Source organism: Octopus sinensis, linkage group LG20 (assembly GCF_006345805.1).
Source record: "Octopus sinensis linkage group LG20, ASM634580v1, whole genome shotgun sequence".
In the NCBI taxonomy this organism is placed as follows: domain Eukaryota; kingdom Metazoa; phylum Mollusca; class Cephalopoda; order Octopoda; family Octopodidae; genus Octopus; species Octopus sinensis.
The window spans coordinates 11792847-11819499 of NC_043016.1; the positions used below are offsets into that span (position 1 = coordinate 11792847).

At 39.0% G+C, this 26653-nt stretch overlaps 1 protein-coding gene across 5 annotated transcripts in view; it reads right to left on the reverse strand.

The window, feature by feature from the left end:
- LOC115222675 (protein Smaug homolog 1-like) overlaps positions 1-26653 on the reverse strand; it is a 116257-nt gene that overhangs the window by 8289 nt on the left and 81315 nt on the right. For 4 of the 5 annotated variants that reach the window (XM_029792996.2, XM_036511563.1, XM_036511562.1 and 1 more), the window contains exons 4-9: positions 18130-18216; positions 15733-15978; positions 10964-11073; positions 7231-7317; positions 4910-5111; positions 2581-2669 (exon numbers count right to left, since the gene is read on the reverse strand). In XM_029792996.2, the coding sequence (XP_029648856.1) occupies positions 2581-2669; positions 4910-5111; positions 7231-7317; positions 10964-11073; positions 15733-15978; positions 18130-18216 (821 nt within the window). The remainder of the gene's footprint in view (positions 1-2580; positions 2670-4909; positions 5112-7230; positions 7318-10963; positions 11074-15732; positions 15979-18129; positions 18217-26653) is intronic. The other variant, XM_036511564.1, reaches the window with a different exon arrangement.

Below are 26653 nucleotides of genomic sequence, written 5' to 3' on the forward strand. Positions count from 1 at the left end.
CTGCTGAATACACAAGTAAGCTCGAGAGAAATGAAGCTAGTATGATCCGCTGGATGTGTAATGTCAGTGTGCACACACACGACAGAGTGTAAACATCCTGAGAGAAATTTTGGACATAAGAAGCATCAGATGTGGTGTGCAAGAGAGACAACTGTGCTGGTATGATCATGTGCTGCATATGGATGAGGCGAGCTGTGTAAAGAAGTGTCACTCCCTAAAGGTGAAAAGAACCTGTGGAAGAGGTAGACCCAGGAAGATGTGGGTTGAAGTGGTGAAGCATGACCTTTGAACGTTGGGCCTCACAGAGAAAATGACAAAAAACCAAGACGTCTGGAGATAGGCTGTGACTGAGAAGACCCAGCAAGTAAAGTGAGATCACAGCCGTAGCCTACACCAGTGTCACATAACCAGCCCATCATCATCATCATCATCATCATCGTTTAACGTCCGTTTTCCGCGCTAGCACGGGTTGGACGGTTTCGACCGGGGTCTGGGGAGCTCGGGACTGCCCCAGGCTCCAGTCTAGTCTGGCAGTGTTTCTACAGCTGGATGCCCTTCCTAACGCCAACCACTCCGCGAGTGTAGTGGGTGTTTTTTACGTGCCACCTGCACAGGTGCCAGAGGGGTCTGGCATCGGCCACGTTCGGATGGTGCTTTTTATGGGGTGGGGTGCAGAAATATAGGGGAGCACCAGTGGGAGGGGTGGTTCAGAGGACAGGTTCTAGGCAAGTAGAACGTAGGAAATCGAGAGAGGGGTAATGCATGGTGAAATAGCGTATTGAAGAGGGGGGTTCAAAGAGTAGACACCTATAATGGTGGTGGGGGGGTGCAGAAATATAGGGGAGCACCAGTGGGAGGGGGGGGTCAGAGGACAGGTTCTAGGCAAGTAGAACGTAGGATATCGAGAGAGGGGTAATGCATGGTGAAATAGCGTATTGAAGAGGGGGGTTCAAAGAGTAGACACCTATAATGGTGGTGGGGGGGTGCAGAAATATAGGGGAGCACCAGTGGGAGGGGTGGTTCAGAGGACAGGTTCTAGGCAAGTAGAACGTAGGATATCGAGAGAGGGGTAATGCATGGTGAAATAGCGTATTGAAGAGGGGGGTTCAAAGAGTAGACACCTATAATGGTGGTGGGGGGGTGCAGAAATATAGGGGAGCACCAGTGGGAGGGGTGGTTCAGAGGACAGGTTCTAGGCAAGTAGAACGTAGGATATCGAAAGAGGGGTAATGCATGGTGAAATAGCGTATTGAAGAGGGGGGTTCAAAGAGTAGACACCTATAATGGTGGTGGTGGGGGGTGCAGAAATATAGGGGAGCACCAGTGGGAGGGGTGGTTCAGAGGACAGGTTCTAGACAAGTAGAACGTAGGATATCGAGAGAGGGGTAATGCATGGTGAAATAGCGTATTGAAGAGGGGGGTTCAAAGAGTAGACACCTATAATGGTGGTGGGGGGGTGCAGAAATATAGGGGAGCACCAGTGGGAGGGGTGGTTCAGAGGACAGGTTCTAGGCAAGTAGAACGTAGGATATCGAAAGAGGGGTAATGCATGGTGAAATAGCGTATTGAAGAGGGGGGTTCAAAGAGTAGACACCTATAATGGTGGTGGTGGGGGGGTGCAGAAATATAGGGGAGCACCAGTGGGAGGGGTGGTTCAGAGGACAGGTTCTAGACAAGTAGAACGTAGGATATCGAGAGAGGGGTAATGCATGGTGAAATAGCGTATTGAAGAGGGGGGTTCAAAGAGTAGACACCTATAATGGTGGTGGGAGAAACGACATCCGGTATAGTAGGAGCAAAATAGAGCTTAAGTATGCATAGCCATGGAGAGAAGTAGGAAGAGAGGAGTCCAGACAGACAATGTAAAAAGAGGGGGAGAGAAGGGGAAGAGAACCCCGCGAAGAATCGGCGGCCAATTCGATCAGCCCTGTAAGGGAGATAGATCTTAAATATCTATAACGATAACTAATGAATTATACAGAATATGCAAAAACGAGGCGAGGCTGAAATAGTAAACAGAGTGGTGACTAGGGGGCTCAGAATAATGATACATAATAAATAATAATAAATAGAGATACGGGGTGAATTAAAGTTCAAAGATTTCTTATCTTGGGATCACTTCGTTTACGGACAGACTTGGCAAAAGGAATTCGGAATCAAGAATGAGGCAGGTTACTACTTGAAAGAAAAGTACCTTTGGATCGTTGGGCGACATGCTGTGCTTGAGGAGACCTATTGAGTCAAGTAAATCAAAGGTCTGAACATGTCCCTTGCAGTATGGTTATTTTTTTAAACCCTATTCATATTGCAGCTTTTGATGGGCTTATTTGCACTAGGCACCAAGCCAAAATTTGAACTGAATACAAGCAAAAAGTGATGACGGTTGCTTCTGGTAGGAATCTATGGATGAGATGCCTAAGTATTTAGATAAAAGAAACAAAACATTTCCAAAGTATTTTAAACTGCTCAAATAATGATCAACCACATTAACTAAATTGCAAGTGGGGGGAAAAAAAAAGGAAAAATTTTTTTTAGAGAAATGTTAATAGTTGCTCAAAAGGTTAAGAAAATTATACATACCTCATGGTTTATACATTTATCAATTAATTGTAAATATATATTTCGGCTCTCCTCATCAATTCTGTTACCAACTAATAATTGGGTACATACTACAAAAGACAAAATAATTAGAAATTAGTTACTCTTAAACCATTACATATGTGTGTCATCATCATCATCATTTTAATGTCCACTTTTCCATGCTCTCACATAGGTTGGAAGAAGTTCACTGAGGCAGATTTCCTACAGCTGGATGCCCTTCCTGTCACCAACCCTCACCTGTTTCCAAGAGCAAGACACTTTCAATGACTGGAAATGGACACTGCTTGCATGATGGAGACAGTAATAAAACCACTAATAGTAATAATAAGCAAAATTCTGTCCAACCCACACGAGTATGGAAAAGTGGACATTAAACCAATGGTGATGATACAGGATAGGCTTCTTTTAGTTTCTGTTGATCAATTTCACTCGCAAGGCTTTGGTTGGCCCATGGCAATAGTAAAAGGCATATACCCAATTTTCATTTATTCTTAGATTTAATAATGAAAGGAGCCAGACAGAGCTTTGAACAAAGGAAAATTATTCCTGAAGTGTCTCAGAAAGTTTGAAAATATAATGGAAATGCAAAGACAGTTTAGATGAGTGTTTCAAACAGATCTGCCTGTACAACTTACCATCACTCAAAGTCTGAAGCAGATTGGAACTGTTCAGAATGTGCACAAGAAATGTTCCAGAAGACCATGGGCATCTATGAGCCCCACAAAGCAAGAAAAGGTACTAGAAATATATTGCCAGACTCTCAGAGTGGTTGGCATTAGGAAGGGCATCCAGCTGTAGAAACTCTGCCAGATCAAGATTGGAGCCTGGTGCAGCCATCCGGTTCGCCAGCCCTCAGTCAAATTGTCCAACCCATGCTAGCATGGAAAGCGGACGTTAAACGATGTTGATGATGAGTTCACAAAAAATCTGCATAGCAAGGGAGTTGCGAGAAAGAAGAAGCACTGACATTAGAAAGATTACATTTCAAGAAAATCACCCAGACCAAAGAGTGGCGTTTTGTGAGTGGTACTTGGCAAGATGCACACTTTCCAATAAATATCATCTCCACATATTACAGAATATCATATTAATTTACCAGAAGTTATAGTATGGTGTTGCTTACCATTGAAAAAAGATTAATTGAAGCATTCTTTTGTCATGATACTATGACTGGTTCCATTTTACTTGAACTTGCTGTGACAATCTGTTGTCCCAAGTACTCAAGATGACGTAAGACATGGAGTTTTACTTCCAACAAGATGCAGCACTCCCTCTCACACATACACACTACCATAGTTATGTAAGGGCCTACCTTGACATTTTGCCAAACAGGTGGATTGGACAAAAAAGGTTCGGTAGATTCCACTTCTTGTTTGTCAGACTTCACACAAGACTTTTTTTTTTTTTATGGGGATACTTAAATGATAAAGTTTAGAGTACAAATTCAGCAACATGTGATGAATTTGAGGGCAGCCATTGAACGAGAATGCACACAAATGCCAACTGAAACGTTTCTTGACATTTGCAATCCCTTTGCTTCACGTTATCAAGAGTGTTTGGACCAGAATGGTCATCAGTTTGAAAAACAGGCAGTAGAGAAAAAAAAATGTCCCCCCACTCCACCATGAGATTTATTTTTTTTCTATCACTTAGATGTGGGTAGTTATTATGAACAACCCTTTTCAGGGCCTCTCTAACTGGTGAAAGAATAGAGTGAGTGTTGGGCCTCATGGAGGCAATGACCGAGATCTTTGGCATTATGTTGTGCTTGAGAAGAAGACTCATCAAGCTGAGCAAAATCACAGTCGTGGCAGATACCGGTGTCATGCAAATGGCACCCGTGTCAGTGGCACGTAAAAACACTCATTACACTCTCAGAGTGGTTGGCATTATTAGGAAGGGCATCCAGCCTTAGAAAACCATACCAAATCAGACTGGAGCCTGGCACAGCCTTCCAGTGTGCTAAGCCAGTCAAACCGTCCAACCCATGCCAGAATGGACAACGGATGTTAAATGATAATGACAACAAAAGGGGAACAGGCTTGAATGCTTGCAACAGAATGAACTGCTATATAAAATAAATAAATAATTAAAAGAAATTTTTTAAAAAAGGCCCCAAGAATCAAGTGATGGTGTTAAACAGGCCAACAGATTAAGCCTCCCACCTATGAAAAGGTATGGTTTTGACCCTTGGTGGACTTTCAGACAGTTCCTATCTCAAGGAGAAGAATTTGGTTATAAACATACAGCAACAGCAATGACAATGATGATAACGATGAGTTTATAATCTTACAAACCGAAGACTTACTTTTCCCCATTACTCTTGTGAATTGTTTTGGAAGATCCTCGCCTGCCTGTGAAGCATCTCCTTCAGAGATTGGACTTAAATTTGGTTTCCGTATTGGTAATTTATCATTTGATGCTATGTCAGCATTTGCTTTCATTGGTGTATTTAGGATGCTCTTCAACTCTGCCAATGCCGTTTTAATTGAACCACCACTTATGATATTCTGAAAAAACGAATAAATAAAATGAGATAGAGAGAGAGAAACCCGGTGTTCTGTGTATGTTACATAAACTTAGGTACTGGCCAGCATTGGCTTAGACCAATGCTAATCAAAGAGGTAGCCCACGAGCCATCAGCTGCCAGTACGTGGCGAGTTTCCAGAAAAGAAAGAAACATTATAAAATGCTTATTTGTTTACAAAATAAATATAAGATAATAAAAAAAATTGTCAACTTTTATTATATTCATTATATATTGTTTCTGGTATAAATTAATATTACTAAGAAATATTACCGGTCCCTGGCAGATTGGAAAAAAAAAAAAAACTACCAGTATGCCACATCAGACAGTTTGAGAAGCACTAACCTAGACTATATCAAAATTGAATACAATGAACTAAGAACATATTTACTATTTAATTTCTTGAATTTTCACGTCTTCATATACTGCATAACCTTCTTGGAATTTTGAAAAATTCTCTTAACATTCCAGAAATCTACATAAAGGCCCCCTAAGACCCTACAAGTACTGCCCTTCATCAGTTAGATACTCTGCACAAGGCCTGAAAACCCTTTTGATACCAATCCAACCAAGACCACCCTTAAATCTCTAACACAAACTTCCTGCTTAAAGTTATCTAAACTAAAAACTTTCAGTAATCAAACTTTCAGATTAATTCTTATTTCAAACATCATTGTAATAATAGCAAAGTCATTTTACTAAACTGTCCCTTATTTTCAAAATGAACTGAAACAAAGGCTGGTGCCAGTTAAAAAGCACTTTGTCCACTCTATGGGGGTGGTTGGTGTTAGGAAGGGTATTCAGCTGTAAAAACCATGCCAAAACAGACACAGTAGCCTGGTGTAGTGATTCTACCTGGCTGGTTCCTGTCAAACTGTCCAACCCATGCCAGCATGGAAGGTAAAAGTTAGATGATGATGATGAAAGAAAAGCAGAGCATCTTAACAAAAATATGGTAACAAAAGGGGGTTAAAGAAAGAGACTAGCAGCGGCAGGGAAGGAGATACTTTGTCTCACAGTCAACACTTTGATCTGAATGCTTGCAACAGAGGACTCTGCTAATGGTACCAAATGGACAGGAGGTAGCGCTAACCCATTAGCATTTAAACCAGTCACATCTGGCCAAAATATTTTACCTGTGTTATGTCCAAACAGTTACACCATTGAAATCTTGAATGTAAAAAAAAAAACAACAAAAAAAAACCAGTTGAAAAGAAAAGCAATGAAATAAACCCTTCAGCATTTAAACCAGCCATATTTGGCCTAAATATTCTGTTTTATGATCAAACTGGCCATATCTGGTCTCTCACGCTTACCCTACAATATTATTCAAAAAAATCTTATCAAAACCTCAAAGCTATGAGATAATGCATGATTAATTCAACATAATGTGAACCAATAAACATTACATATGACAGTAGTAATTTGAATGCTAAAAGGGTTAATATAACACTAATAAATATAAAAATATTAAATTTGGTTCATTAGAATAAAGTATTTTTTTTTAACAAAGTCTTTCATGTAAAAGCATGTTTAATCTCATCCTGTAGTAACAGATTATCTCAATCCTTTGCTTGTCCAAAATATTTTCATAAGTTTGTCCTAAACATCCGTGCTTACTTTCGGTCTTTAAGTTAGCCTTTGTTTCATACCCTCTCTCTCTTTCGGAGAGGCACTGAGCAGCTATACGCACATATACACATACGGCAGTAATTTCCGCCTACCGAATTCAATCACAAAGCTCCGGTCGGCTAGGGGCTATAGTGGAAGACACCTACCCAAAGTGCCACACAGTGGGACTGAACCCGAAACCATGTAGCTAGGAAGCAAGCTCCCTAACCACATAGCCATGCCCGCGCCTACACATTCTGAGTAATATAAAACTTTCTTTTCAAACGTCCCAACTCTGATAGTTGAAAAAAATAGGGAACATGTGTATCATATACAATGCATGAACATCAGGGAAATATCTCTGGCAATGTCATATAGGATACAGAAGAGAAGAAAAAGAGTTAATAGAAGCTTTCCATTAAGCACTAACGATGGCATGTTCAGTCCTTTCAAATATAGAAACTTTTTAGATGGAAAAGGTTTATAATTACCTGTTCTAAAGTCCTCAAAAGCTTGTGTCTGTCTTTTAATTTTTGTATACTTAATACTATTTTGTGTCGTGCTCCTTTTGTAACATTCTGAAAAGAATAAAAAAAATCATTCCATGAAATGAACCAACGCTTTTGTCGTGTTAGAAAGGGGTGTGTCTCTCTTTACTCTTTTACTTGTTTCAGTCATTTGACTGCGGCCATGCTGGAGCACTGCCTTTAGTTGAGCAACTCGACCCCCAGGACTTATTCTATCGGTCTCTTTTACCGAACCACTAAGTAACGGGGACGTAAACACACCAGCATCGGTTGTCAAGCAATGCTAGGGGGACAAACACAGACACACACATACATATACATATATACGACAGGCTTCTTTCAGTTTCCGTCTATCAAATCCACTCACAAGGCATTGGTCGGCCCGGGGCTACAGCAGGAGACACTTGCCCAAGATGCCACGCAGTGGGACTGAACCCGGAACCATGTGGTTGGTAAACAAGCTACTTACCACACAGCCACTCCTGCGCCTATGAATGAATTAGATAAAACTTAAAAAATACATTCCATACATGGAGCTCCTGTCAGACTGTCCAACCCATACCAGCATGGAAAAACGGATATTAAATGATGATGTCATCATCATTGCCATCATCATCTTAACCTCTGCTTCTCCAGGTTTGCATGAGTCAGATAAAATTGTTGAGGCAGATTTTCCTACAGCTGGATGCCTTTCCTGTCACCAACTCTCACTTGTTTTCAGGCAAGGTAATACCACTCCATGATTGGACACATTTTCATCAAAGACTGTGAACGATCTGTATCGCTTGTATGACAGGATTCTTGTTTAGAACCAACATGTGATAATCCTAAATGAGCATCCCTTTCATCAAGACAAGGAGACATTAACACACACACACACACACACACACAAGTGATGGGCTTCTTTCAGTTTCAGTCTTCTAAATCAAATCACAAGGCTTTGGTTGGCCGAGAGCAACAGCAGGAATACCTTGCCTAAGTTGCGGCACACAGAGACTAAACCTAAAAACCATACAGAATTAGGTACAAGAACATCATTTAAGCTTTTGGGACTATCTTTAATGAAGTAAGCCGTCTATGCATTTTTAAATTAATCTAATAATCGACTTCATTATTAAACTGTTGTTTAGAATATAATTGAAGAGATGGAAAATTTTAATTTAAATATGAACAATTGAAAAATTATTGGTTTTGCATCAATGATGCCCGTTGACCGTTTCAAGCAGGTTTGTATAAAAAAAAGCAAATATTTGAGTTGACTTATTAATGGTCAATGTTTTATTCTAGGGACAAAGATTTAAAATATTTATTCTTTTACTTGTTTCAGTCATGTGACTGTGGCCATGCTGGAACACCACCTATAATCGAGCAAATCAACCCCAGGACTTATTCTTTGTAAGCCTAGTACTTATTCTATTGGTCTCTTTTTTGCTGAACCACTAAGTTACAGGGACGTAAACACACCAGCATCGGTTATCGGTTGCCAAGCGAGGGGGTGGGGCAAACACACATATATATATACTGGGCTTCTTTCAGTTTCCATCTATGAAATCCACTACCAAAATTTTGGCTGGGCCAAGGTGCCACGCAGTGGGACTGAACCTGGCACCATGTAGTTGGCAAGCAAACGACTTATCACACAGCTACTCCTAAAGATTTTTGTGTTTCTTTTGTTATATAAATAAAAATACATATAAAAAAAAAGGAACAACAGAAATATAATAGAAGCGCCCTTAGGAGCTAAGAAAATGTAAAAATTCATAAATAATATTCTAAGTTGAATTATGGCCTTTAAGGGGTTAACAAATTTTTTTTTTCTCAATTACTAGTCTACACACAAATGGTCAGACAGAAAAATCTATAATAGCCACAGGTATTAACAAATCTAGCATGGGCTATTCTGATTATGTTCAGAGAAGATGTACAAGAATACTGCAAAATTTGCTTTTATCCTTCAGATCAACCAAACGATAACAAAACTAAATTGTACTAATACATTAAAAAGTGGGGCTGAAATGAAATAAAATAGAAACTGTTTGAGGTGTTTGCTAAAAACGATTGGATAGTATCCATTCTTTTCATGATAGCATGGGTTGGAGGGAAATTTATATGAGGCACGAATTTACAGCCAGATGCCTTTCAAGGCACTGGCCCTAGTCTGTTTTTCAAGGGAGATATTTTTTTTTATTCTGCTTACCTTTTCCAAGTGCAGATCGACAGAACATGTTGTCAATGGAGTATTTAAACATCACATCAACATTTTGCTCAGACAATGACAACAAACAGGAGCTATATGAAGTGTCAACACTCACATGCACACGACAGGCTTCCATACAGTTTCTATCTACTAATTTCATGCACAATCCTCCATTTTTCCTCTCCATAACCAGAGTGTGATCTCCTTAGAATACCCATATTTTGCTCATAGTCACTTGTTCAAGAAGAATGCCAACTGCATTGATGCCAGTAGCCTTGAAAGGCTTTCAGGTGTCATGCACTCATTACTGTACCGAAATAATTAAAATACAAACATATGGTAGTTAATCTATTTGTCTAATAAGTAACTAATTTATATAGTTATGTAACTACTTGACTATTCTATGTACATCACAAATTTGGAGAAGCTGGTATGCCATCAGAAATTGAATCTGTCATTTTGAAGTAGTCTTTTCATGTGTGTGTGTGTGTGTGTGTGTGTGTGTAAGAGCCAAAGAAGAAGAGATAGGGAGAAGGATAACAGAAAGAGAGATGGGGAGAGGAACAGGGAAAGATTTTCTTTCTAATGAAGGATCAATTCCAACTAATGTCAGATCCCTCTTCTGAAATGGTACGTCTAGCCTCATTCATCATAGGGATTTGGCTCCAGAACAACACAGTGATAAATGAATCATCTCCAAATGCTTTGTAAACGGAACAAATGGTAGAATCATTATCTCCATCTGTATAAATCCTTATAAAAATTTTAAAATGCAGCATTGCAGCACCATCATGCAAACAAGCAATAATCTGTGTATTCTGAGCAGTCGACACTGGGGGTGTTCACTGAGGCACATTTCTGTCGCAGAAGCAAAATCTTTGATCACCAACCCACGTTATCACAGATCAATCTGTGATAAGCATAACATAGCTTGCAATTGAGCATACCATGTTATCCCCAGATCAGTGAGAAGTGAATCAGAGAGATATGATGTTAAAGGGTAAAGAACCCCTTCTGACATGAATGACCATGGGATAGCACTTAGAAAGTTCCCCTCCGAGACACGAGTCATGGGCAAGGTTGCTTAAGAAGACCAGCAGTCACCCATGCATACCAGCCTCCCTTCTCTATGTCATTGATGTTATCCAAGGGAAAGGCAAAGGGGACGATATAGCCTGGCACCAGTGATTCCACAACTCATTTCTACAGATGAGTGAACTGGAACAACATGGAATAAAGTGTCTTGCTCAAGAACGCAACACACAGCCTGGTCCAGGAATTGAACTCACTACCTCATAACTGTGAGCTCGACACTCTAACCACTGAGCCGAGTGCCTTTATAAGTTACATGTATGTAAATTTATCCAGATCCATGAACTTCACTACAAAGTTTTCTCTGATGCAAAAACAGTCGTTAATTTCCTCAGACTGATTCCTGGTAGCTTTATGCTCCTAGAAGGGAAAGCAACAACATTTTACATTTTATGTTCCTGTTAATACCTGCTCTTCGAGCCATTGTTCTGAAAGATCCATCATGTCTTCATAACTCAACAATTGAAATAAGTAGGAGTATTTGTGTAATCGCAGACTTTTCAACCAAATAGGAACATCTACAACAAAAATAAAATAAATGAAAATAAATCAAAAATTAAAATAAAAACCAGAAAGCAAAAAAAAAAAAATCAAATAAACATAAACATATGTTGCAAATAAACATAAAAAAAAAACATAAGTTTAGTAATGTATCTTAGAATAATAATCTATATTTTTCTATGGTTATTATTCTATAGAATAACCATAGTAAAATAAAAGTGTGTATGTGTGATATTTGTTTTAGTATCTAGTTTTCTGTGCTTGCATGGATCAGATAGAATTCAATGAGAGTTTTTCTATAACCAAATGACCTTCCTGTTTCCAAGCAGGGTAATATTTCTTCGTGGTTGGTCATATTTTCACAGAAAATTGGAAACCATTGGCACTGCTTGCAGTGATGGTTCCTTTACAACCATCACGTGATGTCAAGACAATCAACCCCACTCCCCATACAATATATAGATTCAAGTAATCCAGTGGTACTCAAAAGAAAAACTCTTTAATGTATCACCATTCTATAAAACAATAAGGAGTGTATAAAATTATAAATAACGAGAGAAATAATTTGTCATGAAATTTGAATTTTCTTGTTAGATGAAATTTCATCAAATTGTTTCGTAACTTAAAAACATGTAAATAATTTATATCATCATATCTAATAAATAAATAAATTACATGCAAAAAATCCTTCAAAATAATGCAGAATTTAAGCTACATCTTCAGGTGAAAGAAAGTCTTTGTTAAATAGTAAATTCTCCTCTTACATACATAAACACAGACACACAAAGAACTTCTTTCGGCACTAGAGGTACCATATAGGTACTACTTATAATACAGCAGTCCCGATGGATCTACATAATGATATGAAGGGGAGGTAATCTAGTTTTACCAAAACTACTGTTAATGATGTAAGGGACTCCACAATATCGTCTGTTTTTAATTTGATGTTATTACAGTGCACACTCATTAGGATTAGATTTTAGGGTTAGGTGGTGTGCACGCACTTTACCTTCACCCATTTTATGATATTATGATCATCTCTTATGCTTGTATCAGCAATAAGTGTCATTACTCATCCATACAGCGTGCATTTAAAATGTTTTGCATGTAACGCACCATGACTTTTGAAAAAAAAGTCTACCAACTTCTTTGGATCATTTGCACTGGACTGGCTCCTGTGCAGGTAGCATGTAAAAAAACACCTTTGAGTGTGATTGTTGCCAGAACTGTGTGATTGGCCCTTGTGTCGGTGGCACATTAAAAACACCCACTACACTCTTGGAGTGGTTGGTGTTAGGAAGGGTATCCAGCCGTAGAAACTCTGCCAGATCAGACTGAGCCTCGTGCAGCCTTTGGTTCACCAGTCCTCAGTCAAAACATCCAACCCATGCCAGCATGGAAAGCAGACGTTAAACGATGATGATGAGCACAAAAATGAAAGAACATTATTGACTAAGAAAGAAAAAAGATTTTCACAGTTCCATGTCTTATAAAAAAATTTTTTAAAACATTGGATCTTTCACCCCACTACAATTTTCCCCAGGCCTCACATTAGAAATCACCAATCTAAAATGTTTGTGAAAACTCAAGCATAGAAAACAGTGGTTGTTAAGTGCAAAGAGAACAAGTGAGATATATGAATAGATACATCATCGTTGTTATCATCATTTAACGTCCCCTTTTCCATGGGGTGTTTGCATTCACAACTGCCAGATTACGGCTTTGCTTCCCAAACCGTGTGTTGTGTGTTGTGTTCTTTGAGCAAAACACTTTATTTCATGTTTTTTCTCATTCACTCGGCCATAAATGAGTAACCTTGTTACAGACTGGCATCTTGTTTAAGGAGAATGTTATGATCTGAGCCACTTATACAGCATGGAAACAATGTATGGAGCCCAAGTCCTTCCTAGAACCCAAGAAAGTAATGTCCCGGGTTCACCTGTTATATTCTTTTTTTTTTTTTTTATGGGTCCAATGGAATTTACTGAGGCAGATTTTCAACAATCAGATGCCCTTGCTGTTGCTAACTCTCACAGGTTTCCAACCAAGAAAGGTAATATTTTCCCCCTTGGCCAGACGTGGTTCCACAAAAGAGACGACAATGAACGACATTGCTTGTATGACAATAACATTCACAAACTGTTACCACAAGATAACAAAACAGAGATACATACTTCCACACTTGAGAGGTCGGGCTTCTGTCAGGTTCTACCTACCAAATCCACTCACCTCAGTTCACATGAGGGATATAATAGAAGTCACTTGCCCAAGAGGCCACACAGTGGGACTGAACCCGATTCCATGTGGCTGGGAAGTGGATTTTTTAACTACACATCCATGCCTGTGCCCTGTCATGTCTGCAAGAGCAAGCACGAGAGGGAACAGATGAAGCATATTATGTGATGCTAGGTTCATTTATTATATGATATTGTATAAACTTTCATAATTATTAATGGAAAATAAAATTAATGATATCTGCCAGTGGATAACATCTGGATAACATTTAAACTAAATTGATATCAAATTTCAGTAATTTGTAATAGAAATAATTTTTAATCAACAATTTCAATTTATTAATGCTTTTGACTTGAAAGTTGATACAATATTTTATTTGGTTGCAGGAATTCACAAGCTGCTTCTGTTGCAACTTCATAGTTTGAACTTTAAAAAAAAAAAGAAAGATACTTTATTTCAATTTATAGTCGAGGAAATTTTATAATTTCATAACTAGAAAGATCCTTTTAATGCTGAAGTTCAATATCTCGGATACATTATATTGAATATATGCTGTGCTTGAGGAAGCCTACTGAGTCAATACCAGTGCTGATCGCCGCCAGAGTTGCCTGACTGGCTCCCGTACTGGTGGCATGTAAAAAGCACCCACTACACTCTAGGAGTGGCTGGCGTTAGAAAGGGCATCCAGCTGTAGAAACATTGCCAGATCAGACTGGAGCCTGGTGCCGTCTCATGGCTTTACCAGACCTTGGTCAATGCGTCCAACCCATGCCAGCATGGAAAACAGATGTTAAATTATGATGATGATGATGATCCACTTTGAAGAAATAATTTAATATATTTAATATTTTTTGTTCTGAGTTGTAATTAGAATGAAATGAGTTATAAACAAAGTCCAAATTAATTTTATTATGGACATGGCAGAGGAAGTGAAGTATGGTTAGGAAATATTAAGGTTCCTTAAAAAAAAAATTGTGAGAGAGAGAGAGAAAGACAGCAAGAGAGAAAAGCCCTTGTGTGTTGATGTGTTGCCATGGTGAACTCATCCAATTCATTCCAGAATTATTTGTTTCAGTCAATGAACTGTGACACTGCTGGGACACCACCTTGAAGGTTTTAAGCCAAACAAACTAATTTTTAATTTGACTTAAACTTATTTTAAAACCTACTTTATAAATTTTAAATTTTGCCAAACTGCTCAGTTATAGGAATGTATACAAACCAACACCACTTGTCAAGTTGTGGTAAAGGACAAACACAGAAACACACACGTATGTACATGTATAACAGGCTTCTTTCAGTTTCTGCCTACCAAATCCACTTACAAAATTTTGGTCAGACCAGGGCTCAAGTAAAAGACACTTGCTTTGGGTGCTACATAGTGGAATTGAACCAGGAACTATGTGGTTGGGAAGCAAATTTCTTAACATCTGTTTTAGCATGCTAGCATGGGTTAGATGAGGAGTTACTTCAGGCAGGATTTTATGGCCAGATGCATAAATCATTACCTCTTTTCAAGAGAAGTTATTTCATACTTTATCCAAGACGTCTTTGAAAGCACAAAGTGACCAGTCATTTCGACATCATCACATTTATAAATTTTATAACTATTTTCTCTATAGTTATAAATCTTAAATATCAGTTCTTTGAAATACACAATTATTGGTAATGCCCCAGCATTGTCTAAATCAAGGAGTAACATTAATACGAAGGGGTTGAAAAGTTCCTGGTTTTAAGGGGATTGTAAAAGGACTGGTTGGAGGTCTAAATTTCTGAGTCTTTTTACAGGTCTTAGAAAAACTGAAGGACCGCTGCATTAAGCGTGTGAATCTGTGAGGAGAATTAGTTGAATAAAATCACAATTAACTGATATCCTCCTGCATTTTCTTTTACCCAAAGCCAAGAAATTTTCAGTACCCCCACATATACATAACTCACAATTTACTGGCAGAATTTTAGAGCACTGCATAAGATTAAACACACAACTAAAATGGTAAAATTTTTGACCCCCACCTATCATCCAAAATCCATGCATGCTGACTTTATATAAACAGAAAGACAGACTACCCTCCTTTATTTCCAGCATTTGTACGATCTCTGTATTCAATTGCTAATGTCTTGCTATCATGCCACACTGTATGTGCACATTTTATAATTTGCCTCTGATTTGGTCTTTCAGAGGGGAATACTTAGATACCAACAGAGGTAAATAGTTCTCAAACTTTTTTTCCAGTTTTTCCTTATTCTAGCTACTATATTTTCACCATTGCCGGCAATAAATAATAAGCCTAACAGAGCATTTCTTAGGCTCAATGGGTTAACTCATACATAGTTTCTAAACAAGGGGAAGAAAAAAATTGTGATGGCACGGTTAGGTTGGAGGTGTTGTCAACAAATTGGCCTGATCAATAAATTCTTAGGAGTTAAAATGCAAATCTTACCTTGCATGCCACTACCAGGTTCTGTGAAACTATTCCGGATAGGCTGACCGCCTTCATCTTGATGTGTGTCACTACCGCTCCCTGATGAAGTCACACTGCTCTGAGGTGATAATGGTGCATGATCTGAAGTGCTAGATAATGGACGTACACGGGGATAAAGATCTTCACATTTTGCTAGCCAGTCTGATATATTATCAGGGGGTGTGACAGAATTAGTTCGCCGTAAAGGAGCGTGTGAATTGATGCCTGAAATAATAAAAAAATATATATAATAATAATAATAATTGTGTACAGTGCTCAGGTGCACTACAACTCATCTAAAGTGTATATATAATCAGGTGTAGTTTCGACGGATTTCGGGAAGCATGAGGGCCTTAAAGGATGCAGTGTCATGGCAGTCAACAACTGATGCAGGCAGTTTATTCCACGCTTCAGCAACCCTGAGCGTGAAAAAATGTTTCCGAAAGTCATGGGAGCTGTGCTGTTTTCTGACTTTGTAGGCATGTCCACGTGTGTTAGACACATGGAGATCAAAAAGGTGTTCAGTGTTGTTGTTGGTGAGGTGGTTGATAACCTTGTGGGTGTTTACCAAGTCCGTCGCCAGACGCCGGAACTTCAGTGAATCCATGCCCAGGAAAAAAAGGCGCTCAGAATATGGTAGGTGTCTGATGGAGGGTATGCGTTTGGTTGCACGTCTCTGGACAGATTCCAGGAGGTCAATGTTCTGAGCAAGATAGGGATTCCAAACTGATGATGCGAATTCCAAGTGTGGTCGTACCATAGCTGTATACAGTTTTAAATAGATGGCTGGAGAGCGGCTAACAAAAGTCTTGCTGAGTGATGCCAAGACACCCTCGGCCTTCTTGACAATTTTAGAGATATGCTTTGTCCAACGCAAATCACTGCTGACAGTGATGCCTAGGTCACGCTCGCAAGAGGATTTCTTGATATCAGTGTTGTGAAGGGAGTATGTGGACGCAGGGTTTTTTCTCCCAAAATGCATGGTGGTACACTTGTCCACAGCCAGTTTCAGTTGCCAGTCTGTGATCCATTGCTGCATTGTGTCTAGGTCTGATTGCAGGAAAGAGTTGTAGACATCAGGATCAGTCCTCTTGATTTCAAGGTACAGCTTGATGTCGTCTGCATATTTCAATACTGTGGCATTCTTTAAATTGGCATCTATGTCATTAATGTATGCCACAAACAGGAGGGGACCAATTAAAAATTTTAATAAATTAGCATTAAAAGATAATTAATCCTTTTAGGGAATGCTAAATGTTTCTTGTATACTTAATTCACCTGTTAAAATGGTGTATGTGTTTAGTTAGTGAAATAAAAAAAAAGAAAAAAGAAAGACCCAAAATGACACTAGCAAAAACAACTCTACATTTAGCACATTATCGTTCAATGTCAGTTTTCCATGCTGGCATGGATGGGTTGGATAGTTTGATAGGGTCCAACAAACTGCAGGGCTGCATCAGGTCCCAACGTAAGCTTTAGCATAGTTTCTACAGCCGCATGATGCCCTCCCTAACACCTACCACTCTACAGCATGTACTGGGTGACTAGTGGGGGGGGGGGTCAACTTGCAAGAGCAGGACAAAGAAATAAAAGGAAAAGATAAAAGCCCCCACCCCCTGTCCAACCTGACTGAAGCGGCGGCAGGGGGGGGGGTCTATTTGAGAGAGGGAAAAGAAGCTTTATGTTGGGTTGAGAGGCTAGGGTACGGTAAAGGGACAAGAAAAGGTGTCTAGCAAGAGAGGAGATACATGGCTACCCTACATTATGTGAGGGTAGGTACGAGTAGCCAAAAGAGAGATAAAAATGGTGATGACAGGATTACAAGGCGCCAGAGTGTTTCATGTAAGCTACAAGAAAGTAAGTATAAGGCATAAAGACCAAGTAGATGTATTTCAAAAACCAATCTCTTACACACACACACACACACACACACAAATATATATGAGAGGATATTCAGAACTGCTTAGTTGAAACAAATTTAATTTGAAATGATGTTTCATGCATATCAATTTCTTTTTCTGTAGATTATTACTTAAATTTCAGGATGGTCTTTAAATCATTATCTTTTTATACATAATCATTTAAACAAACTTAAAACTAAAGAACAGAGCCTTTGCGCACATTTAAGTAGATCTATTAAAACAAAAAAAAAAAACATTCAATTGTGACCATCCAATCTATTTTTTATGTATCTAGGATTATAATGTCAAATGAATTTGGCTGCTATTTCTAGCAGAACGAACTACTACATAGACACGCTTTTGTTGGCTCATTTTTCTTTTTTCGTTTTTTTTTTCTGTTTTAAGTTGTTTGTGCAGGTGGAAATAAATACTGAATTTGCTTTTAAAATTATTAACTTTTTGGTAAAATACTTACAGCTTTTTGGATCATATCTTAATTCTTGGCATCTATAAGTATCTATATCAAGGGCACATAGGAGGTTCTCAGACTGTCCACCTCGACCTGAAATATAAACAATACCTTGAAACAACTGGACAAAAAGAAAAAAAAAAAATTACAAACCAATACATTTTCCACTAAATCCTAATTGTGCATTCATATTTAATAATAAAAAGGATTATTATTATTATTATTATTATTATTATTATTATAATTACTTGTTTTTGCAACTTCAACATTTGCCAGAAATACTGCATGCATGCTCATGCACAAAACATGTGTTGTTGTTGTGACCCCCTTCGGTCACGAATGACCATGGGACGGCACCTAGAAAAGTTGCCCTCCGAGGCACAAAACTGGGCAAGGTTGTTTATGGAAGACCAGCAGTCGCCCATGCATACCAACTTCCCCTCTCCACACCACCAGTGTTATCCAAGGGAAAGGTAACGGCTGATACAGCTTGGCACCAGTGACGTCGCAGCTCATTTATTAACATGCAAGTGGCTGAGCACTCCACAGACACGTGTACCATTAATGTAGTTCTTGGAGAGATCCAGCGTGACACAGAATGTGACAAGGCTGGCCCTTTGAAATACAGCTACAGCAGAAATAGGAAGAAAGAGTGAGAGAAAGTTGTGGTGAAAGAGTACAGCAGGGTTCACCACTACCCCCTGCTGGAGCCTCGTAGAGCTTTAGGTGTTTTCGCTCAATAAACACTCACAATGCCTGGTCTGGGAATCGAAACCGCGATCCTACAATCGCAAGTCCGCTGCTCTAACCACTGGGCCATTGCACCCCCACACACACACAACATAATGCATGCCTAAAGATAATTAATTAAGCCATCAACATTTTGTATGTTTTGAATTCTGACTCTCCAGCATCTAAACCAGGCATATTTAGACTACATATTTCAAGTTTTAGGTTCAAACCATTCAGATCTCACACCTCTCACACCTACACTACAGTGTCATTCTAAAAATAAATGATCACATCATTGAAATCTCAAAGGTACAAGGTAACACATGATTAATTCAGAACAAGGTGAATAAATAAACATTACATTTGACAGAATAATTTGAATGCTACAGGGTTAAAAGAAGTTTGACTGAAAATGTTTTATGGGGATTCTAAAATTTCATAGAATTCATTTGAAAATACTTTTTAAAAAAAATAACACTTTCATATATAAAAGTAGTCTAACTAGGCACGGCAGTGGCTGTGTGGTAAGTAGCTTGTTTACCAACCACATGGTTCCGGGTTCAGTCCTATTGCGTGGCACCTTGAGCAAGTGTCTCCTACTATAGCCTCAGGCCAACCGAAGCCTTGTGAGTGGATTTGGTAGACGGAAACTGAAAGAAGCCTTTGTGTGTGTTTGTCCACCCCAACATCGCTTGACAATTGATGCTGGTGTGTTTATGTCCCCATAACTTAGTGGTTCAGCAATAGAACCGATAGAATAAATACAAGGCTTACAAAGAATAAGACCTAGGGTCGATTTGCTCGACTAAAGGCAGTGCTCCAGCATGGCCGCAGTCAAATGACAAACAAGTTCCAAAAAAAAAAATTGAAAGCGGACTTTAATTATTGTTCTCCATTTATGAACACTGTATTTCATGTGATAATTAAAAAGAGGAGAAAAGCCTAGAAACATCTGGTAAGAGGTGGAAGGACGACTCTTAATTCTGTCAAAGACAACCTCTCTTGGGCCAGTGACACAAAAGAATGCATCCAGTCTCAGCTGTAAAGTTGGTGAATGGAAGAAGGAACCAGCTGTATAAAGAGTAAGCCTCACCCACTCGAATTATTATTATGGCTGGATGGGTGAGACAAGGACTTCCCAAAATAAAGTGCAGGTAGCTCGTTTAGAAGAATATCAATTAAAAGTACTGGTAACCCTTTAGCACTTAAGCCAACCATATCCAGCAACAATATTTAGCCTGTTTTATATTGAAATTGACCAGATCCAGCCTCTCACACCTACCCTACAATGTCATTCTAAAACTAAGCAATCATATCATTGAAATCTCTGAACTACATGATTAATTAATGATGCAGGATTAATTCAAAACAATATAAAACAAACATCTGATTTAACACAATAATCTGAACACTAAAGGGCTTAAGACATTTCTGCCCAAAACTTCTCTAATTTTTCAAGTCCAAGTTGTAAAGTGGTTGGTAATAAGAAAGATACCAAAAACATGACATATACAGCAAATATTACTAGTTTCTACCTGTTATTTTGTGCGCTAGATACCAAAAGACTGTAATGATTGGCTACATGCTGAGACATGCCAGACCTATGCCAATAAACAACAGTATATGAAGATGACAACTACTACTACTCCTACTCCACTTGAGATGGTCAATACTGAAGTGCTCATGTCCTTGTGTTGCTATATTTCTGCTGAAATACACTGCTTTTCTTTCAATTACTTTTTGAAGATAATGGAGAATTCATTCAAATAACTTTTTTAATTATTAACTCTTTTACTCTTTTACTTGTTTCAGTCATTTGACTGCGGACATGCTGGAGCACCGCTTTTAGTCGAGCAAATCGACCCTGGGACTTATTCTTTGTAAGCCCAGTACTTATTCTATTGGTCTCTTTTGCCGAACCGCTAAGTGACGGGGACGTAAACACACCAGCATCGGTTGTCAAGCAATGCTAGGGGGACAAACACAGACACACAAACACATACATATATATATATATATATACATATATATGACAGGCTTCTTTCAGTTTCCGTCTACCAAATCCACTCACAAGGCATTGGTCGGCCCTGGGCTATAGCAGAAGACACTTGCCCAAGGTGCCACGCAGTGGGACTGAACCCGGAACCGTGTGGTTGGTTAGCAAGCTACTTACCACACAGCCACTCCTGCGCCTTATATTTAGAACAAATTTCACATGAAATCTTGATGGAAGGTTTTAATTTAAATCACTTTCAAACAGGAAATTGGTATCATAGAATCAAAAGGTGCTTCCAAGCAGGTTGGTATCGAAAGGTTTAAATGAAATCTCAAGCCAGAATTGTCAGAATTGATAGCATAGGAGTTCATCCATCCGTCCGCCCGCCCCACTGGAGCTAACTACCTTGATGTGTATTAAGGAATTCACTTATGTCCTACACCCTGTTGTCTTGTACCCTTATCTTTGTTGTACCCGCTATTTCATGTGTGAGCAAGGAATAAGCTATGTTTGTTAACCAAAAAACATTGTCTTCTGATATTTATCTTTTACCTTTTTTGTAAAACATACATTTCAAATTTGTTTAGGTGCATGCATCCAAATATACTTCCTAATTTGGTAAAGCCCAACTTTTAATTAACCTCTTGTTACGACCCCCATCAGATTAATGTAAAATTGTTTTTATTAAGACTGAACATAAAAAAACAAACATTAACAATATATATACAGAGAATTAGATATTTTAGTAAACCCTTCCAAAAACCATTATATTGACAGCATATGAAAATGCAAAGGCACTTTACACATCAGAAATACAGTTGTGAAAAATGAAAAGTTTAACAGTTTCTTTATTATATTTGTAGCAGCTTAGTGGAAACATATGATCAGTCACACAGCACACTCACAATAAGCATGTGAGAAATGTGTGACATATTTTAGTACATCATTATGTTTATTTAATAAAAGAGAATAATAGTAACTGGTAGAATACCAGTTACTGAAAGATTTTAAACTAATAATTAAATCAACAAAATATGAGATGTCGTAAAACATCCACCGACTGACAAGAGTGTAAAATATACTCTTTTACTTGTTTCAGTCATTTGACTGCGGCCATGCTGGAGCACCACCTTTAATCGAGCAACTCGACCCCGGGACTTATTCTTTGTAAGCCCAGTACTTATTCTATCGGTCTCCTTTGCCGAACCGCTAAGTGACGGGGACCTAAACACACCAGCATCGGTTGTCAAGCAATGCTAGGGGGAAAAACACAGACACACAAACACACACATATATGTACATATATACCACGGGCTTCTTTCAGTTTCCGTCTACCAAATCCACTCACAAGGCTTTGGTCGGCCCGAGGCTATAGTAGAAGACACTTGCCCAAGGTGCCACGCAGTGGGACTGAACCCGGAACCATGTGGTTGGTAAGCAAGCTACTTACCACACAGCCACTCCTGCGCCTATGTTTGAAGTTTCTTTTCTTTTTCTTTACTTTATTTTCATAGGTAGAAAGCAAGAAATTTCAGGGAAGTGGGTAGTTGATTATATCAACCCCAGTTTGGTTCTATTCTGCCAGTCCACTGATATTCACTATTGGCCATGCCTCCAACCAAATTCCTCATTCACTTCTATTTCCATCTCTCTGACATTCTTGTGAACATTACCTACTCATCTGTACCCTTTCCAAACATCTGTCCCTATTCTCTTTTATAATTCCCCTTATCGTACCTTGAGAGTATACTCTGACATCTCATCACCATCATCCCTAGCTGAGTTAGCCATGTATCTTCTCCATAACGAAACACCTGTTCCTTCCTGTCCTTTCTCTCCGACAGCTGGCATAACGCCACCTTCTCTAGTACTACACACACACACTCATTCGCTTGCCGTGTCAAGTTACTGGATGACCACACTAGGGGCCCACAATGAAAGCACTCCGTACACTCTGTAATGTGGTTGACATTAGGAAGGCCATTCAGCCATAGAAACAGGTGGCGAGCTGGCAGAAACATTAGCGCGCCGGGCGAAATGCTTAGCAGTATTTCATCTGTCGTTACACTCTGAGTTCAAATTCCGCTGAGGTCAACTTTGCCTTTCATCCTTTCGGGGTCGATAAATAAAGTACCAGTTTCGCACTGGGGGCGATATAATCAACTCAATCCCTTCGTCTGTCCTTGTTTGTCCCCTCTATGTTTAGCCCCTTGTGGGCAGTAAAGAAATACATTCAGCCATAGAAACCATGCCAGAGCAGACACTGGAGATTCATACAGTTCTCTGACTCATCAAATCTTAAACCATCCAAACCAAGCCAGCATGGAAGCCATACATCAATCAATGATGATATATATATATATTATATATATAATATATATATATATATATATATATTATATATATATATATTATATATATTTGTATGAAGCCATTTTTGTTTTCTTTATGGTGGGGACATATATTTGATAAAATAAGTGGCAAATGCCAAAAAATTCATGGTGGAATTCAGTCTGGGGAGAAGTCAACAGTGGATCTGAGTGAGATCTGAACTGAAAAAAAAATTTAATTAAATACTGCAAAGCATTTAATACCATATTCTACTTCTTCTGCCATTCACTGCTGCCACTGCCTTATGTTGGTGTGATATTTTTTCTTTTTAATTTATTTCTTACGAATCACTAGAAATACTTTGTGAGTGATGCCAAATTCTTTACAGGTAAAGTGATACCTGAATATGTAGAAACTGGTGCTACTATCAGTAGGAAAATAAAATACACCACTTAGATTACTGTAGAAATGTTTACTAAAAAAAAAAAGTTATCACATATAAAGGCAGTATTCCAATATGTCCTTATCCTTACTTTCTAAAACAAACTAAAGAATAACAACAACAAAAAAAAAATTAACAGCAGTTCATGTTGTGCAGCAACTTATAGGAATTGTTCCACATATAGGTGCAGGCATAGTTAAGATGCTAGCTTTGCAACCAAAAGGTTTCGGGTTCAGTCCCATCGAATGGCTTCTTAGGCAAGTGTCTTCTATAAGGCCCCAGGCCAACTAATGCCTTGTAAGTAATTTGTTAGTTGGAAACTGTAGAAGCCCTACACACAACACGCACACACACACACATATCGACATTATAAAAATTTATAAACTTTGAGGGAACACGAAATAAATTTTGGAATGGTGAAACTTGAAGCATATTACGTTATAAATAATCCTTTCTAATTTTAGGCACATGGCCTGAAACTTCGGGGGGGGGGGGGGCTAGCCAATTACATTGACTCCAGTATGCCACTGGTATTTATCTCATTGACCCCCGAGAAGATCGGAGGAATTTGAACTTAGAATTTAAAGATGGACAAAATGCTGCTGAGCATTTCGTCTGGCGTGCTAATGATTCTACCAGAGCATAAAAAAAAAAAAAAAAGGTTCCGGGGGTCAATTCATTTGATTAAAAGTACTTCAAAGTGGTGCCCCCAGCATGGTCACACTCTAATAACTAAAACAAGTAAAAGAAAACAGATAAAGATATAAACATCCCAAAAGCAACACAATTTTTTTACCATGTTGGGTATTTCAGTTGTGTAACCATGGCTGTTGTTATTTTAATATAATAAACGAAGTGGAATGCTGAGACAATGTATGATTAATTACCAAATATACTTGAGTAATAGCCGATCTCATGGATAAGTCAATCTATTTTAGGCCAAAAAATTGAGAATAAGTGAACCCAAGGATTTCACAAACAGGGCATTTGTGGATTTAGGTACCGTATTATCCTGCACATAGAAGTAACATTGTTACAAAATTTTGTGGCTACCTTACTGAAGGCTGCTCTATAGGTGGACTGCTTGATGCTTATAATGGAATGCTCGGTGCTTATAGTAAAACACCATTCAATAGTGAGTACAACACATTTGTTACTAGAATGTATGTACAGGATATACTGCAAACCTGCATACATCTTCAAGCACAATAAACACACGTGTCATACATTCGTTTACACGGTGAGAAACGTGTTTCATAGACAGCACAATTGGCAAACACCAGTCTGAATTTGTACAAAGGTCTGACTTTGATAAGCCTAAAAACATTCAATTAAATCGCTGGATCAGTGGTTCCCATGCAACCTTTATATTTTTCCTATCTCCAAATACAATAAACACACAAGTCATACACTTGTCTGTTTACACGGTGAGAAACATGTTTTACAGACAGCAACGCTATTGGCAAACAACAGCAAACACTACTGTATGAATACATACAGTGGCAGGACTTCAGTAAGCCTAAAAAACATTTAATTAATCACTAAATCAGTACTTCCCAAACTTTTTCTTTTTTCTTTTTTTTTTTTTTTTTTGCCACAGAATCCTTCAACATTATTTTTACAAATGTGGAGCCCCTGATAACTTTCAGGGAACCCTGGAGTTTTGTAGAACACACTTTGGGAATCCCTGCTCCAGATTAACAACTTTACACCATATGATGGTCATTTACTTTATTCTCTAGAAAAACGCCGCCGCCGTGGTGATCTCACTCTCACTCACAACATCATAAGCGGAAAGTGTAACCTCTCGAAAGAGCTGTTCTTCACTCCTGCTCCAGAGCGTCGGCTGTGGGGTCATTCCGAAAAGCTCTACCTGCGACGATTTCATCTCAATCGAAGGAGAGGAGCTTTCTCCGTCCGGGTTGCGGATCCGTGGAACAAGCTGCCAGACGAGATGGTGAAGATGCCGACGACCGCTTTGTTCAAAGTCTCCCTTGACCACAAGTGGTCCTAACTCTTTACATGAACACCACCCTGTACTTAACTCCATGTCCCTCTACATGGCCTTGCTTTTTGCTTTTGAGCCAATAACTAACTAACTAACTACTGGTAACTGCACGACATCCTGCAGCTTTTTTCTAAAAGAGAAAATGTAAATATTTATAAGAGCTACACAGTCTTGTTTATGGGTTTTGTTATTTATACTAGGATGTGTGTTTTGACGCGTAGAGTTGGTAATATTACTGTAATTCCTTGTGTTTTTGTATTATGCACTTAGAGATCAGTTGGGCTTCTGCTGCTGACATGGTACTTCGGATTCTAACTCGAATTTCAGCCTCTCAAAAGTAGTATGCATGTAATAATCAACCCTATAAATTTGACCTTAAAAAGTGGTCTAAAAAATCTGACTTTTACATGAGTATATACAGTAAAGAAATTGTGAATATTTAAACATTTGATAGAGTAACCTGAATGCTAAAGGATTAAACACATCCTTAAGGTCAACCATCAAAAAACCCGTACAAGACAATAGCTACCATAAAAATACCAACATGATTGCCAGCCTCGCCTGGCCCCCGTGCCGGTGGCACGTAAAAAGCACCATCCGTTCATGGCCGTTGCCAGCCTCGCCTGGCCTCTGTGCCGGTGGCACGTAAAAAGCACCATCCGTTCGTGGCCGTTGCCAGCCTCGCCTCGCCTCTGTGCCGGTGGCACATAAAAAGCACCATCCGATCGTAGCCGTTTGCCAGACTCGTCTGGCACCTGTGCCGGTGGGACGTAAAAAGCACCCACTATACTCTCAGAGTGGTTGGCGTTAGGAAGAGCATCCAGCCGTAGAAACATTGCCAGATCAAACTGGGCCTGGTACAGCCTTCTGGCTTCACAGACCCCAGTTGAACCGTCCAACCCATGCTAGCATGGAAAGCGGACGCTAAACGATGATGATAGGAAAATCTCAGACTTCAGAGCCAGACAAAATTCCAAACGTACAGTACAGCTCTACCACAATACCTACAAAATATTCTAAG